We start from the raw sequence: 20405 nt of genomic DNA on the forward strand, positions 1-20405 counted from the left end.
TTCCCCTTATTCCTAGGTTGAATCTCTCCATGATCAGTTTCCATCCATTGTTCCTTGTCTGGCCTTTGGGTGCTTTGGAAAATAGATTGTCCCCCTCCTGTCTGTGACAGCCCATCAAATATTGAAACACTGCTATCATGTCACCTCTGGTCCTTCTCTTCATTAGACTAGCCTTGGTTCCTGCAACCGTTCTTCATATGTTTTAGTTTTCAGGCCCCTCACTTTGGTAATTTGATAGCGGGATATATGGATATACAAAGCTGTCAATCTTTATTGACCTTATAGTCAGAAAAGACTTTTCCCTGATAGGGTCCTGGGAAAAATACACTACTTTGTCATTTTTTTCTTATGTCCAATTGGGCAATTATTGACAGAATCATTAGTGGGATGCAGATTAATCGCTTGCAATTTTTGGGTATGAACTGTGAGTCACTCAGGTAAATCTGAGGAGGAAAAAAACAAAAGCAATGTACAAGCAAAAGTTTTAAAAATTATAAAAAACAAAATTATAAGAGGCAACTTAAAAAATGTTTAAAGCCCTCCCCCCCAAAAAGGTTTCAAGTTATACATATTTGTTTTAAGCTCAAAATATTGATATGATAATTTCAAGCTTAAAATATTACAGATTTTGATGTTTTGAACATAGCTGCTTTGTACAAAAAGCAGAACCATTAAGTATCCAGTAATACAGAACACTACAGAAAGAGATATCTGCATAAAGATAATCTAGAATCTCAGTCAAATATGTCTGTTTATACTGACTCATTTATGAGACTAACATTTTATGTTGGAGTCTACAAATCACGTTCAAGCTTTGTACTGTCAGTTTTTGTTATGGATGTGTGATCAGATATAAGAGTTATTTATTTATATTGTACCAATTTATACACCTTTCAGATTTTTCTTATATGGCCACCATGGTAATCATGAACTCTCTAGCTGTTTCCAAGATTCACCCTAGAGATGGCAAATTGAAGTCCACAACCAATCCTGAGCTGGCCTCCAGCAGCAGCATAGCTTCAAAAAGCACTTCTATAATTTTTAAAAAATCCTACAATCATAGAGAATACATATCTGTTTCATGAATGAAGGCAAATATACGTGCCTCAGGAGTAAATCTCTGGTCCGGATGACCAATCCAAATTCGATCTCACATATCTATTTACCTGATACTTAATAGAACTTATTTTTGTATAAACATATATCACTGTTAGTATATTAGGCTGAATTCATCTATACAGAAAGTTAAGCTTGATATACTGTCAGTATATCTCCACTCTGAAATGTGCCCAGCTGGATTGTGTGTATGACACCAGCCAAGACCTCAGGGCAGGAGGGGCAGAGCAGCAGTCATTTGGGAATCGGTTGATCGTCAGTAATGCTGCTCCACAAATTGTTGGTGTGAAATCCTGTTTTTGAAGCTATGCTGCTGCTGGAGGCCAGCTCAGGATTGGTTGTGGACTTCAATTTGCCATCTCTAGGGTGAATCTTGGAAACAGCTAGAGAGTTCATGACTACCATGGTGGCCATGAGCCTATTTCACATTATCCACTGAGTGGACAGTGCAACCACACCATTACCCAGGACGGATATGTACAACTTCATTATCCTTTGCTTTCGTTAAGCTTTGTTTTACAAAGTTACTAAGGTAGTGAAAAGGGCGGTGTATAAATTCAATAAATAAATGTTTGAAGGACTTTGATTTGATTAAACTGCTTTCAACCATGTCAGCACAAGAATGACTACAAAGTGTGTGTGTGTGTGTGTGTGTGTGTGTGTCTCAAATTTTTGCTCATTTGGAGTTTTTCTTTCTGGCATTTTTAAAAATGAAATAATGACCTTTTTTCTTCTTTTCCCTTTTAGCATTCTATAATTATGATGCCCGGGGTCCAGATGAGCTGTCACTACAAATAGGAGACACCATGCACATACTAGAAACACATGAAGGCAAGTGGAATAAATGTTTCTTCCTAATCATTATTCTCGCAATCATTATTATTAGCATTTTGACTTAGTGTGTCTTGCTTATTTTGGAAAACCGGTTCTATTTTGAGACCTAATGAAATATTGAAACATTTAAATGGGCACTAAAATTAACAGTCACTACACATTAAACAAGCATGTTATAATCGATGAATAACCTTTGTGAGATGCAAATGTCTTTTTTTTCTTTTTCTGAAAAAACCCCCCAAGGTTAAGGTTAGTGTACCTTAATTTGTATGGATCTCTGGTGGTATCTGTTAAGAAAGGTGATAGATGTTCTTGGTACCCTTGCAGATAATAAATAAAATCCATCTTAAATGCTGAAAATATAAAAGATACTTATCTTCTAAATTACTTATACTCCTTTGTAAAAAAAACCAGCAATGCTTTTACATGGTGATCAGCTATTTCAGAAATAACCTTTTATATGCGTTTTCTTCATCATAAATTAAAGCAGCAGGAATGTTTACTATTGTAGATGTTTAATTAATGAAATGTATACAGAGGCCTCTCCATTTTGTTTTCTTAGCAGCTCTGTGAAATCAGTTAAGGTGAAAGTAATTTGCCAAGTTAAAATCTCCATTCTTGAATAGGGATTTGTACCCAGGAATTTTCAGTACAGTAAGATAGGAGACAATCTCTTCATTCTTTCTCTTGCATCCAACTGTGCTTGCCTACCTTTGAATGCATTATGTTTTCAGTCTCCTTGTATCTGCAAATACAATGCTGCACTCCTTTTACAATGTTATCAATTCTCCCCTACTACCCTACTACCCCTTCCCAGTAAGCTCTTGCTAGAATTATTTTCTTTCTCATCAATATATACATTTGCTTGCTCTTCCTTTATTCCTTTTTCTCTAACTTTTAGACATAAATGGAAGATGTTTCCATTGATACAGTACTGGGGCGGGTTTCAAAACCTGTTGCTACCGGTTCGCTTGTTGGCATGTGCAGAAGTGTCCAGGTGGGTGGGTGGAGCCTCCGGCCACCGTTACCAGTTCGCCTGATCCGGGGCGAACCGGTAGCAGCCCACCACTGATACAGTACTGTGTAAGCTAGGAAAGACTGCTTGTTTATAATATGCATAGTAATATGTCTTTTCAGTGGCAAATGATATGTATTCCTACTTTCATTTTCTATATGTTTTTTTTTCTAAAAGTCAAGCTTCATTGCTGGATAATGATGATAGTTGTATGCTAACTGAGTGGCAGCATAAATTTGATTCTGAATGATGTTTTACACTCATGGATTCTATGTCATTCTAATGGTTTTATAGCAATAGCATTTAGACTTATATACACCTTCACAGTGCTTTTACAGCCCTCTCTAAGTGGTTTTCAGAGTCAGCATATTGCCCCCAACAATCTGGGTCCTCATTTTACTGACCTTGGAAGGATGGAAGGATGTGTCAACTTTTATGTGTATAAGTGGACCTATGCAACTCTGTTTTAATTTAATTATTTCTTTATACTATTTCTAAAGTACAATAAGAGAAAATATTTTGTGTTTTAGCTCAATTCATGACTTTGTGGACATGACATGTCATTTTTTTTTGAAATAGTGTGGCAGTGTTTTGCTATTGTCTTATATTTTTTCAACTTCTCATTCTAGCTTATAGGCCCAGTATTTCTTGATGTATCCTATTCTATTTGTATCCTGATCTAACCTGATCTGTTTAGTTTTTGAAATTAGCCAGATAAACTTTGTGTGAATGAACTACCGTATTTTTCGGAGTATAAGATGCACCTTTTTCCCCCTAAAAGGGGTGAAAATTTAGGTGTGTCTTATCCACCAAATGTAGCCCCGCCCACCCACTGGCCCCCACCCTTTGGCCTCTGCCTCCCAGCAGTTTACCTCCTTGCAGCAAGCAGCAAGAAGAAACAGCTTGTTTCAGCTTCAATACTGCCTAATTAGCACAAGTTGATTGGATCGGCCTCCCGACTCTCAGCAGTTTTGCTCTCAGCTGTTTTGCGCGGGCCTCTGCTGCCTGCTGCAAGGAGGTAAATTGCTGGGAGCAGATTTTTTTTTTCTTGTGCTAATCAAGCTATGCTGAAAACGAAAATGAAAGTAAAGCAGGCAGTTTGCTGTTTGCTGCAACAAGGCAAAATTTCTGGGAGGCAGAGGCAGATTTCTTTTTCTTGTTTTCTTCACCAAAAAAGGTAGGTGCGTCTTATAGTCCGTGTCTTATACTCCAAAAAATACAATACTTGGGTTTAGAGGTCATATTCAGAATTCCCTTCCTTTTTATGTTAAGGAAGACAGGTAGATTGTACATTAAATCTAAAAAAAGCTGAATGCAGAATTAAGCTCAAATCAGGCTGTTAAAGTAGAGAAAAGTTTTTAGTTTTACAGATGTTGTCAAATATCAACTGTTTTAAGATAGCACTGTGCAATATTAATGTCTGAACTTCTCTAAAGCAAAGAAGTTGTTCGCTATTATGAACCGTGGTGGGCAGTGATTAGAATGCAGTATTGTAGACTCACTCTGCCCGCAGCCAGGAGTTTCCTCCTGACCAACTCAGGGTTGACTCAGCCTTCCAACCTTCCGAGGTTGGTAAAATGAGGACCCAGATTGTAATATGTTGACTGTAAAACCGCTTAGAGAGGGCTGTAAAGTACTTCGAAGCGGTATGTAAGTCTAAGTGCTATTTCTATTCTTAAGGTCTGCTTGAGGATTTAATTTTCTGAGTATTGTCTCTACAACATTAAAGTAGTATATTCTATTTTCTGAAAAAGTATTACTCTTTTGGACTTTGGCTTTCAGATGGCTATATGTATTTTGCATTATTTGCAGAATTATTCACTTCTCAATTTAGGTGGAGCTTTAAAATTAAATTTGCCAATCTGATAAAACACTTGCAATTCATTTCTTTGTAATACATAATGCCTATATGTTTTAGCATAAACATATCAAAGTGTAAAACATCTCCACAAAATAAATGACAAATGCATTAATCAAGAAGAAGAAATGACTATTTTCTAAATAAACTTTTGCTATTCATTAAACAAATTTAAATGGTCATCCAACTGACACACAATTACTTTGGGTGGCATATAGCAGTAAAAAACCACAATTGAAAACGTACACATTTAAAATGTAATGATATTTATTACTTCATGAGGATTTTGAATTCAAGTAATAAATGTTACTAAGTTTAAAAGTTTGTTTAGGAAACAGCCACTTCTGCATCTTTTTTTTCAGATCAAGTACTAGAAATTTTCATTTAATCTAGAGAAATAATGCAGCTTTTGTTGAAGCTGTATATTATCTAAGTGTCTGATGCTTGAATATTATTTATCAGGGAGGTTGATAGTTGATAAAATATGATAATTTGATAGTAATGGATCTATTGATAGGTAATTTTTTGAGAATCTTAATCTTATTTAATAATTCTAGCTAACATTAATGTTTTTAATTATGTAATATTTTTTCTTTTTATTGATTAGTTAATAAAATATTTGTAAATCAACTTTAATATATGGCATTTAATCAAGATGATAAAATTCACAATAATATTTTCCTATCTAGAAAGGACAATGCATGCATGCAGGTTTTTTTTTATGTTAGCTGTAGTATCAACTGATAATTAAGGAATGTCTTTTTTAATAGTTTTGGTATGGTTTTGCTTCCTGCATAACTAAATACTAACTGATAGCTAAATATTTAGAAATATTTAAATATGTTTAAAGCAGTAAAATTACAGCCATTAATTTTGGTTAGTTATGCTTTTGAAGATCTCGGCACTTGAGAAAATGCTCACGCTAAACGTTTGTCCCAGTTGAATACATTAAGAATTATTTTAAATGATATTTAGTGAAATTATGAATTACATGGTTCTGTGAAGCTTATACATATTTTAATGTTGAAGGGATGAATTATTTTAGTAATTTAGCTTGATGAGTTTTAACTGGTTGTATGTCAGTCATTTATATATGGATTTAAACACTTGAAAAAATAATCTCAGTATGGAAGTTACATCACAGACTATGGTTTAAATAATGTCGTCCTTCTTAAAAAATCATCTGTATGCAAAATTGAAATTGATATTGGTTTGTAACATGTAGCAAAGTGGTTATTTGCCATTATAAATTCTTTATCCTTTAATAAAGGTAAGTAATTTAGTTACTTGCTTCAGTCAGTGGTTGGATATAGTTGATTCATATATAGAGTTCCCATTTATAATGCACAACTGAATTTCTGGAACTGATTAATTTATATAGCTACATATAATAGAGACTATGGCTCAGGTTTTTTTTGTGTGTGTGATTCTGATTTGAGCTTAATTCTGTATTCAGCTCCCCCCACCCACCTGTAGGTTGTAACTGTGAAATAAGAGGAAGGCAGTCTAGGGCTGTGAGAAAATATATTCTTCCTCAGCTAATTAATTCTGATAACCATAATGTTAGCATTTAGTAAGACTGATAGCAGTAGGTTTCAAGTTGTCCGGATGGTGCCTGTTCTAATCAGCCTTATGTGATTATTGGCTTGGTGTCTCCTGAGACTGACATTCCACCGATTTAGCTTGAGTAGCTTCTTCAGATTCAGAATCTGAGTCCTGAGCCTGAGTCATGGCAGAGAAAACTAGACAATACATTAAATGTAGAATTCCTATCAAGAATTCTATCAAGAATTTTACCAATTAAAAAGGAATAAAAGAAAGAGAAGAGAATGAAAAGATAGAAATATTGGAAAGAAAAAAAAATAAAAGGATAAAATCAGAGATAGAGGAGAATATGGAAATGAAACAGCAAGCAAATTTCAAAAACTATAGCAATGATTACAGAATGGGCCCCAAGTACAGTAAACCCTCATTTGTTTGAACTCCCTGAGCCTTAGCCTGGCATATATAACAGTGTGCAGTGCAAGGTTTCCTGCCAAATCTGTGCTGAATGGATACATTTTGTGTGAAAAATCTCCCAATTTGTCTGACATAGCACCATGATTCTGAATGTTTATTGTTTGTGAGATTTTATTTTAATTAAAAACTCATCCTAAACCAGAATGGGCTTGTTAGCAATAAAAACACATGATGCTGATCACTTGCAGATGTGTTGCAGATTGGGACATAGTAAATGAGACATTACCATTTTATTTCTAGAGTACGGCATGTTGTTTCCTCAAATGTGAAAAAAGTTTTAATATACTGAAATTATACTACAATATATAGTCACTGAAGGCAATCTGAAAAATATCTCAGGTACCACTGTAGAATTAAAATTGGGAGAGGGAAAGGCCTTATTCATGCAGAAAGATATGAGGAAAGTAGAAGTAGAATCTAAATTGGGTAACACATTTATTTTTGAGCAAAATATTTCAGTTTACAACTTGTATAGATTTTAAATAACTTGCTATAAACCACGGGTCCACAACCCCTGATCTGTGTCCCAATACCAGTCCATGGCCTGTTGGGAACCGGGCCGTGTAACTGGCATGCGACTGTGTAAAGCTGAATTTGCACAAGCAGCACACGCACACGTACAAAACCCCCAGTCTGCCCCCACTGCCAGTCTACCCCCACTGCCAGTCTGCAGCCGGAGATTGGGGACCACTGATATAAACAAACAGGAGAATGGAGTAGTTCCAATTATTTTATGCTTTGCTTTAATGGAAATGGAACTGTCTACCTAATGAGAAATAAGTAGACTTTTTCTATAGATGTTGATGTTCAAGGTGTGGAAGTTTGCTGAAGCAGTGTAAAAACAAACCAAATAATAATCTGAATGATCACAGTGATCCAGTTCTTTTTTCTGATTGAGAATGCATTTATGTAAAAAAAAAAAAAAGTAGTACAATCATTCTAATCTGGATTTCTTCCTTTTGAAATTAAAAGGATGTATAGCCTTCACTATATGAAGGAATCTAGATTGGGGAAAATTGCTGTGGAAATTGCAGTCTAAGATATAGTGAGAATGTTATATTTCTTCAAGGGATATAAGGCTTAATGCAAGGGTGTCTAATCTTTTGGCTTGCCTGGGCCACATGGAGTGAAGAGGAATTGTGCTGAGCTGCATATAAAATAAATAATATAGTTAGTTTATACAAATCATATAATAATGTTAAAAAATTATGATCTTGTGAGGCTGATTACTAGCTGCCCAGGGCTGTATATGGCCCATGGGCTGTGGGTTGGATTTGCTTGGCTTAATGTTTCTTACCTGAATTTATGAGGAACCTTGAAATTATATGGTGTTTTAAGTTTTAGGGACGTGTCACAAGATATATTAATATATACTGCCATCTTTAGTTTTCTACTAGGTTGTAGACAAATGCTGGACAATGGGGATTATTGTCCTTGGAGAGGTGAAGTTTAATTTTTCTATGTTTATATTGAATAAAATTATGTTGAATAATTTAACTTATAATAAAGGAATTTTCTCAGATACTTGTCAATCTATATTTTTTCAGTAAGGAACCAGAAACCAGGAAATTAGTAACTATTAATAAAATGCTCTTATATTACAAAGATACGACACAATTATGAAGGATAATATATATGGGCATTTTTATTTCCCAATTAGTTATAAAACTTATTAAGACATTTTATTTTTTAGGTTGGTACAGAGGTTATACTTTGAGGAAAAAATCAAAAAAAGTAAGTATTTTGTTTCTGTATTAATGACATCACTTTTTTAAAAAAGCATAGGCATTTATAGTAACCTCCAAAGTGTTTTATTATAGTCTGAAACTTTTTAGATTAAAGCAGAAATGTTGATGAAATAAAACTTTTAATCGGCTAATGCTATTTTAACATTACTTTTTTTTCCAAACAAATAAATAACATTTTTGTTGTCTTTACTTCTTGAAAAGTAGTAGATAGATCCATTATATTCTCTCTTGCAGTGGAGATAGCATCCAGAAATGGGTTGTCTGTCCTCATCTGCTAGCCAATAGGACTGAGTCTGTCAAAGCTGTGAGGACACGCCTACCCCAACAGTCCCCAGCTTTTGACTCAGTCCTAGCTAAAGACAGACGTGCTTTTTACTAGTGCAACCTATTCCTGGATACCATTCCACTTCTTTGACAGATATACTTCCAATGGGTCAATTCCTTTGACTTTGATAGCTATACCACCAATTGATTCCAGCGTGAAGAGCTTTCAGCTTGAGCCCGCTGAGGGCTGCTCTGCAGCAGTCAAGTCACCAGGAGGTGATCCTGACAAGGCGGCCAGTTGAGCATTGTTCGCAGAATCAGCCGGGGCAGTCGCTCCAGCGCTTTGCAGCAGTGAGAGTTTCGGCTCTCCACCGCTTACAGAGGGTGGCCAGCAGACTGGTAAACCTTGGACTGTCGTTTGACAGCCGCCCCCTCCCGGAATGAGCCCCGAGGATAGAGTCCTTGCCTGGTTGCTGGGCATACTCTCCGCTGTTGCCTGTCCCCGTTTTCTTTGCAGCGGAACCCTTGTAGCATGTCTGTGCGGCAGAAGATTTAAAATGGAAGCCATGGCTGCCACTTTAAGCGGAGAAGCCGCTTTGACAGGGAGAAGCCTGGACAGGGCTAGGAAGGGCAAGTCCGCTTCTGGGGCCTCCGGATCGAGGCCTGCAAGCCAGAAGGCATCAGCAAAGCAAGAGCTCCAGGACCTTGGCTTCCACCTCCAAGGCAGTGGAGCGAGAGGCTACCAGGCACCAGAAATCCATAGAGAGAGAGGTAGCCAAGGCTTTAAAGGCTTCTGATAGCAGAAAAGAGCCTCAAGCCCCCAGTCAGGCTGTTTCCCGCCAAAATGCAGGGCAACCATTGGGACAGCCTGAGGCCTGTGACAATCGGCCTCCACAGGCTCTATCCCCAGATGGCGCTGGAGAGCAGCATTTACAGGCTGATCTCATTTTGCCGAGCAACAGTGAATCATAGATTGGCTCATGTCCAGACCCTTTCTCTGCCTTATCTGCCTGGCAACAGCCTTCAGGGCAAAGGGGTTCATCTATTGAGGCAAGCTTTACCCCGATTTCAGTGGGGATCTGCTCAGGGGAACCTCAGCCACTGCAATTTCCTTCTAGCATAGAAGCCTTGATATCAGAGGCTATAAAGCAAGGAATAGCAACCGGCTTGCAGCAAAGCCAGAGAGTTGCTTCAATTAGATCTGAAAATTCCTTGCCTCTGTATTTCCCTCTAGGGCAGTGGTTCTCAACCTGTGGGTTGGGACCCCTTTGGGGGTCGAACGACCCTTTCACAGGGGTCGCCTAAGACCATCAGAAAAAACATATTTTCAATGGTCTTAGGAATAATTTTATGGTTGGGGGTCACCACAACATGAGGAACTGTATTAAAGGGTCACAACATTAGGAAGGTTGAGAACCACTGCTCTAGGGCCCCAAGCTTCAGAGGATTTTTTACCATTACAGGAGCCATACTCCCCTGCTTCCTCCAATCAATCTTCTTAGGAGGAGATGCCCAGGGAGTTAGACCTGTTAGAAGATGAGGGCTTAACACCTGACCAGCCCACCTTTGCTGGCCTTTTCAGGCCAGCCTTGTTCAAATCCTTACTGTACAAGGCCAGAAACAGGCTCACCTAGCTGGCCACTTGCTGGCTCAGGAGCTACTACCAAGCACTTCGGAAGTTGTGGGCTTGCTTTTTTCGGAACTGATAGAAGAGATGGAGGTGGTTCCTTCCCCCAGATTAATTTTAGGTGTGGTGCAGAGGCAGTGGCCTCTCCTGGGGGGGAGGAAATCCCAGCACCCTGTACAAGCGGTTCTACAATATGGGCCCAGAATTGTCCAAGGTACTGTAGGTGCCTACAATGGATGCCCCGGTGGCAGCGTTGGCTGTGCCATCCATAATGGCTGATTCACCAGAGGATAGCCTCTGGCCAGAGGATAGATGGCCAGAGTAGTCCCTGAGGAAGGCCCACCAATCCGCTGCTTGGGCTGTGAAAGCCTCCACTGCGTTGTCCTTCTTTAATATGGCATCATTAATTTGGCTGAGGCAACTGCAGGACAGAATTCCTGCGACTGATGTATGGTCTCATCAGGACCTGAACAAATTGTCAGCTGCCATGGAATTCTCCGCGGACGCCATGCTCAAGGTGGCACGGTTCGCGTCCAAGGTCATTGCCTCTATGGTGACTTTCAGACAACTCCTGTGGCTCCACCAGTGGCAGGCAGATGCCAAACATAAGTGGAGACTAACCTCCGCCCCATTCTCCGGGGATCAGTTGTTCGGAGATGCCTTGGGTCCGATACTCGTTGAATTGAGGGACAAACATAAGGTCCTCCCTTCCCCTTCCCAGCAGACAGATTTCCACCCATAGCCTTATTTCCGCCACCAGTTCTTTAGAGGGCCAGATAGCGGGTTTGGGCCACAAAGACCACTGCGCCCCTTTGTGCAGGACAGGGCAGGAAGGTATAAGCAGTTCCCCCCTAAATGGCCTTTTTGAGGGGGAGGAAGCCGTTCTTTCAGGCATCAGACACAATTCCATTCCCGACTCTCCTATTGGGGGACACCTGGCCTTGTTTGCCAGACAATGGGAGAGCACTACTATGGATGCATGGGTTTGGGAGACGGTCCGGTTGGGCCTTTCCTTGGAATTCCTCTCCACACCCCAGAGGTTTTTTATTCCCTGCCCCATTTTAGGGAACAGGGTCAAACGGGGTCTCATGGAAACTGCTATGCAACATCTGTTGGAGATCCAAGTGATACAGCCGGTTCCTGGGGACCAATAGGAGATGGGTTCTATTCCACCCTCTTTGTAAATTTGAAACCCTTGGGGGGATACAGGGCAATTCTAGACCTGAAAAGGCTGATCCATCTTGTCATCTACAAGCAGTTCAAAATGCATTCGCTTCACTCCATCTTGGATGGCATCAGATAGGGCAACTTCCTTACCTCTATTGATCTCATAGGGGCTTTTCTCCATGTCCCGATTTTTCCAAGCCATAGGCAATACCTAAGATTTTTTAATGTGGGCCGTCATTATCAGTATACGGCACTGCCATTTGGCCTCTCTTCAGCACCTAGGGCGTTCACTAACTTACCTGCGGCCCTGGCCGTGCACCTACAGGCTCTTCCTGTACAGGACCAGTGCTACCTGGATGATATTCTGATCCAGTCGGCCTTTGAACCCCGGGCACGGGAGGATCTCAGAATCACCATCCAGGTGCTTCAGAACCACGGGTTTTCTATTAACACTGCCAAGATCCATTTAGCACCGACTAACCAGTTGCTGCATTTAGGAGCGGAGATCAACACCTTGGCATGCAAGATGCACCTCTCTTGGGAGTGACAGATGAACATTAAGGACTGGGTGGGCCAGATCCGGAGGGACCATACGGTGCCCCTAGCCACACTTTCACAGCTTTTGGATAAGATGGTGTCCTGCATTTCGATCGTGCTTTGGGCACGTCTGCATGCCAGGTCTCTCCAATGGTTCCTCCTCTCTCACCAGCGGGCAGGCAGGAGCAATTCCTCATCTAAAGTTAGGTTACCACCAGATGTGCTCCTGGAATGGTGGGATTCCCCAGCAATCACTAAGGGATGTTTCTTTAAAGAGCCAGAGCATCTGACGGTTACAATAGATGCCTTGGCTGGGGTGTGCATCTCCAGGATAGAATGGCCCAAGGAAGATGGTCATAAGCTGACCTGAGCCACAACATAAACTGGTTGGAACTCAGGGCAGTCCATCTGGCCCATTGGCAGTTCCAGACTATAGAGTCAGGCAGGCATGTCTTAATACTGACCGATAATGTGGCTGGATAGCTATGCCTCGGCTGAGGCAGCCTTTGGTAGGCGGGTTCTACAGAGGGTACATGCAGATGAGGGGACCTCGGATGAAGCTGCGGCCCACCCGTAAGGACAAGACCGCTTTGGTATGTCCCATTCCTGGATGCTATCGCCACTGCAAGGAAGAAGGAGCATTGGTCTTACCTGATACGCTCCTTCTCGTTGAGTGGAGATAGCATCCAGCCCCACCCTGATGCCGGGCTGGCCTCAGTCTCTCGGGGGAAGAACTTCTGACCGTAGCACGTCAGATCTGTCTCTCTGACTTTTCCAAAAGCTGGGGACCGTTGGGGTAGGCGTGTCCTCACAACTTTGATAGACTCAATCCTATTGGCTAGCAGACGAGGACAACCCATTCCTGGATGCTATCTCCACTCAACGAGAAGGAGCCCGTTTTACATCTCTCTTCAAAACAAATAAGATTGAGTACTAGCCTTTATTTGTACCTACGTTTTGCTTTAAAAATAATTTGAAGTTCTGGGTTTCAATGTAAATGAACATGTTTAATTGAAAGTGCTTCCTTCTTAAATTAGATAATTATTAAAATATATTAGAAGATAACTTACAGTTTATAAAGCTAAGGAGGAAGAGTTTATAGAATGAAGGCTTGTCAATGTGATATAAGTTTTTATTCAGTGCTACAATGCATCAGTTCAACAGTAGGTAATCTAAAGTGGAATTAAAAATTCCAAACTGTTTTCCCACATACATAGCAGAAGGAAAGTTGATGGGGTAGAATACAAGGTTTGTTTGGGCTCACTGTTTAAGACTACTGCAAATTTTTTGGAGCTAAACTATTACTAGCTTCTGAAATTGGCTATTATCAATGAAACATTCTTTACAATTATGACCAAAGGGTCAGTAAGGTTGTTGTTTTTTTTAAAAATAAAATCTTATTGAACACTTTTCATAGACCATCCAAAAATTAGAAAGATAGTATAATGGATCAACAAAGACCAACACTTAGAATGGAATGGTTTTATTTGAGATTCTCCTGATATTTCAGATTATATTTCTTATCATTTGGGCCAATTGTTCTGGTGGTATTTATATTCTAAAATGGATCACTAGAAAAAGATTATAATTAAAAACTCTACTAGGCATATTGTAAATAAATAATAATAAATTTATTTTTCTTATTTAAAAGGGCATCTTTCCTTCTTCCTATATACAACTTAAAGAAGCAATAGTTGAAGGAAAAGGGTAAGTTTGGGGGCTTAAAAATAATAGATGAAAATATCAATTGTATGATTTTTAATACATTTTGAATGTAAATATTAGTGTGCAGAAAAAATGAAGTCTGAAATTTATTTTCTAATTATGAATATTGTGGTAACCCAAATGACAAGAGGAATAATGAGAGACATCAAAAGCTTGATTTGCATTTTTCCCCTATGTTTTGTTATAAAATATTAAGATACTTTAGTTAAGTAAACCATCAGTGTGAAAGTTTAATTTCCCTAGTTGATATTCCCTGAAAACCTATGTACAATACATGCCAATGTTTATGAGATTGGTCTTTAGTTTATCTATTTACATGGGGCAGTATTGAGATATAATTATTTGATAGTAATGGATCTACTGATTGGTAATTTTTGGAGAATCTTAATCTTATTTAATAATTCTAGCTATAAGCCTGGAGTTTCCAGAGGGAAGAATTCAGGACATAACAGACCAAGGTTCAAATAAATAGAGTGGCTGTTCCCAGTGAAGGATCGCTTGCTAGTGATTACCCTAAAATTGAATCCCAGCAGGTGCAAACAGTCACCAGTGGGAACACCCTTGCCTCACAGAGCAGAGTTGCACAGACCTCCCTTGTCCTGTCCTTCCCTTAGCACTACCTGCTGTAGAATTGAGAGAAGGCCTTGGATCAAACCCTTCATCTTCTACTAATTCCAGTTGCTCCACGGGCTCTGTGGTCAAATCGGCTCCAAGAGCTCTCTGAGGCAGGCTGCTGTTCCACAGGATACACAATTTCAGAGTCTGGTCATGTCAAAGTCAGACATCAAACATCTACCCTCAAATAGCAATGATCACTTATAAAACCGTGTCTTTCCCACATGTTATTTTTCTGTAACGAAGCACTATCTTTCATGTTCAGATGATATTTTATTTATTTTTATTAAATTCATAACAAAATTCATTTATAGTTAAATGACATTTGATAAAGAACTATAGTGGCCAACTAACAATGTGTGTATATATTAAAAAAGTTAGGAAGATGGTTTGATAAAAGAGCTAGTCTGATTTATTTTTATAGTCTTTATATATCCAAATTATGAAAATGCAAATCATTTGATTACTGTATAATAGTGCTTTCTTGATTGATTGCAAAACTTTTTAATTAATGTTATATTTCTCATATATGTGTAATATAGTAATTATATAGAGCTCTAATGGTGCATTATTTGAGTGAAAATTTGCAGAGGTGAAATGATAGAATCTTGCAAAATAAGTTCCTTTATCTTTAAAACTACAAAGGATTTTGTTCAGCATTTGGGACTGAGCCAAGTCCTTTACAATGCTAAAGATGCTTAGAAGGAATATGCACAATTGAAATGCCTGGAGTGGAGTAGGTATTGAGTTCAAAATGTTGGTATTCAAAGAATTTTCTTCTTACCTTGAAATAAAACCCACTGCTTTAATTTTGGGACTACACCATTTTTAACTCAACTTTCACATTCTGTTTTGTTCTTTGTTTCTTAAGTTGTGATTGACTTTTCCCCCCATTTTTAATATATACACACATTGTTAGTTGGCCACTATAGTTCTTTATTTAGTTCCTACCTGCTACTGTTGGATAAGACTAATTGAAAGGAGAAGGGAATGACAGCAATCGCAGCAATTATTTAAGCATTTGCTCAGAAGGAGATACGTTGATTTTGGGTTCCATTTGTTGATAAGTCTGGGCCAGTTAATCAGTGTCTTGCTTGCAATTAGAGACAATACTGGACAAATGATCCTAAGCATGAAAAGTGATAAAAAGTGGCTTCACCTGTCTGATTGTCTTGTGGTTTTACAGATTGTAAGGTGTTAAATAGACAGACTGTGTTACTTTAATTTGTTAAATGCTGCCAAATTAAAAAGTGTACATTGTACTTATGCAGTAGGAAGAGAATGTTTGTGTTGTTGTTGTTCGTAGGCTGTGAAGAAGTGAATCCACAAGATATCCTTCTTTATTGGAATTCAGTGGTGGTTTGTATAAGAAGAGTAGAAAGAATGCACTTGGAATTATATTTTCATTATTTTTGTCAGTATTTTTTAAGTTGCCTTTTAAAAAAAAATTAGCCACAACATGAGATAGTTTTTCTGTAGGTTAAGTCATACAGAATTCGCAGAGTAGAATACGACCAAGCTAATTGAGTGGTTTTGGAGAAAAATGAGGGACCAAAAAGTTTGTTTCAATTCTCCTTCAGTTCTCCCTATGGGACAACAATTTTGAGATTTTTATTCCATATACAATTCAAAAAAATATAGAAAACTTTATTCTTTGGGGATTTAGCTTACTGGAATGCTAATGTTTTAAGACAAAAAGTCCTATTTCATACAGTTTTAATATTTATATTATAATAAATAATACCAAATAATATCTCTTACTTATTAATATTTTAAACATTAGAATCATATTTTTGCAAGCCATGTTTATGAATTGTTAAGTAAAAATAATCTAGAATACTATACATGATAATATTTTAAATACATTTAATATATTGATAATTAATACATTGTCTTATGTTTTCTGTCCCCCACCCCCCATCCCCCACTTCTTGGTATTCCCATATTCTTAGACAACATGAAACTGTTATACCAAGTGAACTACCACTTATTCAGGAGGTTACCTCTACGCTACGGGAATGGTCCACAATATGGCGACAGCTTTATATTGTAAGTATTGTAGGTTTATTTAGAATGCTCTTTGTAGGATAACCAAGGAGCATAATCTATAAACCAGCCAAGCTAAAGAAACCAATTAAGTACATGCCAGTGATTTGAAATAATTGCTAAAGAAAAGGAATATGCTTTGCATATTAACTTTCCCAAGTAGAAACTCTTTTATTCCCTATTAAAAAGACAATCCGTACTGCAGGCCTGTAAATCACAACTACTCAAATCTGACTACTGTCCTACAGTTGTAATAGGTAAAAAGATCTGTGGATTGTCTTTAGATAAGTTTAATTTGCTTTGAAGAATGGAACTAGTGGACAGAATAGAAGAAGCCACCATCTTCTGTGTCATCCTGGTTCATTATTGAACTACTCTTACCATTAACATTTCTTTTCATTATGTCCAATTGAAATCTACTTCCATGGAATTCAAATTCTTTGTTTCATCTTCTGGAACAACACTGAACAATTTAGCCTTGTCTTTTACGTGACATATTTACAAATACTTGAATATAGCTATTATGAGTCCCCATAGCCTTTTTTTCCCATGCTAAGCATATTCAAAGCTTTTAGTCATTCCTTTTTTTTTCCCTGCCAAACTTTATTATTTTGGTTGGTCTCTTCTGGACATGCCTATGTATGTATGTATGTATGTATGTATGTATGTATGTATGTGTGTATATATATATATATATATATATATATAGTGTTTGGAACAGGACACAATATTTTTAGGGCATTCTGATCAATACAGAATATAGAGAAATAGAGAGGGGATTATAGTAGATTAAAAAGACCTGAAGTTAATTTGTGAATTTAATTCTGTAACTTGTGTTAATGTCAAAAATACCCAGAGGATAAAGCCATCCAGATATAGCCAAGGCAGTCTTTATTTCTGGATTTCCATATATATCACACCTTGTATGTGTAATTTTATTGCTGGATCTTGCATAAAAATATTTTTTTACCAAACATTCTTTTCCCTTTCCAGTTAAGGTGAAGAGAATGAATCAGTTAACTTGCTTTCTTCTTTTCTTACTGTTGCTTAGTTTTATGCTGTGATGTGTATCATCTATATATGACTTGGAAGGCATTCCACTATTAATAATTAATTATATAACCTAGATTTGCTTAAACTGACAGTCAACGAATATTAGGTCTTACATCAGGCAGCCCAGCTAATTGTAACAGAATTCCAACTGTCAGTGAGCGCTTGTTCTGTCTGATTCTATTGTGAGGGATGGATGTCCGCGGTAAGAACTGGTCCCTTTGGACCAAATATTAAACCACTGTCAGAGAACTATATTTTATATGCTATTTAAATCCATACTGCTGATTTTCATTTTAATGCAGTTATTTATTTATTTATTTATTATTTGTTTCCATTTCTATACCGCCCTTCTCCAAATAGGACTCAGGGCGGTGAACAGCCAAAGTAAAAAACAGAGCATACAAAATTTAAAAAACAGTATTAAAATAATTAAATATTTTGGCCGTAAATTAAAACAACCCAATTTAAAATCAATTTAAAATTTAACTCAAGCCAGCCCAGTTAATTCTTGACCTTCAAATTAGCTGGTCCAGCTGAGGATCTTTTGATCATGACTAAGATAATAATTTTGTCCTTTCTAGTTTTATGAAGATTATTGCAAACCTGTATGTCAAATATCTTGCTAAGATGTCATCCCTTGCAGAAGAAAAACAAGTTAAAAGGTTATAAATATAAATGAGGAATGTAGAATAAAAAAGTCACAGCTTTTTAAGTAGCCCACTTAAAATTCCTTCTCGTGATAGAATGCAGTACTTGAACCTAAATCTATCTTCTTCTGAAGATTTAATTCAAAATGTTCATTTATAGTTTTCTAGCAAATGAATAGTTTTAATTTTTACTAGACTACTGATTCTTGAATCACAGATGAGTTACTTGTGGTTGATTTCACATGTAATACTTCCCCATCTGAGGAAATACCAATGGTTTGGGATAAGAAGTGATGACTTGCTTCCATACTTACCTTTTACTTATATTGTTTATAAGTGTATATTTCTACATAAAGAAAGACATACAATCAAGGAGAGAACTAACATGTTATTCTTATTACACAGCAAGACAACAGAGAAATGTTTCATAATGTAAGACATATGATATATGATCTTATTGAATGGCGATCACAAATACTGTCTGGAACACTTCCCCAAGATGAGCTCAAAGAGCTAAAGAAGAAAGTCACAGCAAAGATTGATTATGGAAACAGGTTGGTGATGACTAGCTTGAAACATGCATATATTTCCTTATTTTTATTTTTGTTTTTTGTTTTGATGATCTTCCAGGCTTCTGTTTATGTACCATATATTATATGTCCATTAAAAACATTTATACGGCAATATAAATATTATTTACAGACTCATAGTATCCTCTTTTTTGATTGATTAGAGAAAGTGTTTTAAGATATAATTTTCCAAATGTATTTTTGTTCAGAACTCAGCAAAAATAATACGTAAATAATTTTTATTTGTTACTTGGGTATCCAAAATTGTGGTCAGTTCAAAACTACAACTATGCAATGATTTTTGATTTAAGTAATATGTGCTAAGATAATATGCATGTAACCAATTAATTAGTTAAGATCTCCAGCTTCAGTAATAAACTATAATTGGCATTTAGATAAGATAACTCTAAATAGATTTCATAAATGCTTGAAAAGTAATAAAATCTATTAACTTTAACTGACCAATTTGCAAAAAAGATTTTAACCACTTTCAGGATGACCCATGTCAAGTTAAAAAATCATAATACAAATTCTACAATAAACTTAATCACCTGCTTGGCAGTCATTTCTTCGAACATCTATAAATAACTGGCACATCCAGCTATGCTAAACAGTATGTCACAATCAGAAGAGAAACTTTCTCAACATGTAACTGTATACATATGTACAGAATGTATGCAGATTGTATGGATACAGAATGTACACATACACACACACACACAAATCAATGACCAGTATAATATATTCCAGTGATGGCTAACCTTTTTGCCATTGCGTGCCAGGAGCAGGGGGGGGGTTTGCGGGTGCACGTCCCCACACCCATAATTCTATGCGTGCGCGATCCTCCCACGCTTCTGGCACGCGATGGCCAGGTAGGTCCGTTTTTCTCTCTCCCTAGGCTCCAGAGCCTTTCTAGGAGTTGGGGAGGGTGAAAACGGCCTTCCGCACCCCGCCCTGGAGGCCTTCTAGTAGAACCAGAAGTTGGCAAATGGGCCGGAGGGCCTCCGGGGAGGTAGAGAAGGCCGTTTTCGCCCTCCCTAGACTCCTAGAAAGGCTCTGGAGTCTGGGGATAGCAAAAAATGGGCCTTCTGGTCTCACCAGAAGTTTGCAAATGAGCCGTTTCCAGCCTCCGGGGGGGTGGAGAAGGCCGTTTTTGCCCTCCCCAGACTCTTAGAAAGGCTCTGGAGCCTGGGGAGAGAGAAAAACGGGCCTTCCCCACCCCCGAGCCCTCCGAAGGCAGGAAACAGCCTGTTTCACTACTTCTGGTGGGCCCAGAAGGCCTGAAAATCAGCTGGCGCGCACTGGAACTGAGCTTGCATGCCCACCGATATGGCTACGCGTGCCACCTGTGGCATACGTGCCATAGGTTCGCCATCACGGATATAAGCTATTCTTCTGGCTGCTTAGGAGAAAAGTAAATTGTTTCACATAGCCAAATTTGGAAACTTTGGAAATAGCAGTGGTATTCAGAATGTGTTGGCCTGTGGAAGTTTCTAGTGAAATGAGAATGGTCATTGAACATGTTTCCTTCAAAAGCAGCCTCTTTCCTTTCTTTACCCCTAGAT

General features: G+C 38.0%; 1 protein-coding gene across 4 annotated transcripts in view; it reads left to right on the forward strand.

Moving 5' to 3' along the window:
- The window catches only part of DOCK1 (dedicator of cytokinesis 1), a 427633-nt gene that overhangs the window by 59819 nt on the left and 347409 nt on the right, over positions 1 to 20405 (forward strand). For all 4 annotated transcript variants that reach the window (XM_034436445.3, XM_034436446.3, XM_034436447.3 and 1 more), the window contains exons 2-6: positions 1864 to 1947; positions 8536 to 8576; positions 13837 to 13892; positions 16478 to 16574; positions 18677 to 18825. In XM_034436445.3, coding sequence (XP_034292336.2) covers positions 1864 to 1947; positions 8536 to 8576; positions 13837 to 13892; positions 16478 to 16574; positions 18677 to 18825 — 427 coding nt within the window. The remainder of the gene's footprint in view (positions 1 to 1863; positions 1948 to 8535; positions 8577 to 13836; positions 13893 to 16477; positions 16575 to 18676; positions 18826 to 20405) is intronic.

Source organism: Pantherophis guttatus, chromosome 6, assembly GCF_059756535.1.
Source record: "Pantherophis guttatus breed Tessera chromosome 6, ASM5975653v1, whole genome shotgun sequence".
NCBI classification, from domain to species: domain Eukaryota; kingdom Metazoa; phylum Chordata; class Lepidosauria; order Squamata; family Colubridae; genus Pantherophis; species Pantherophis guttatus.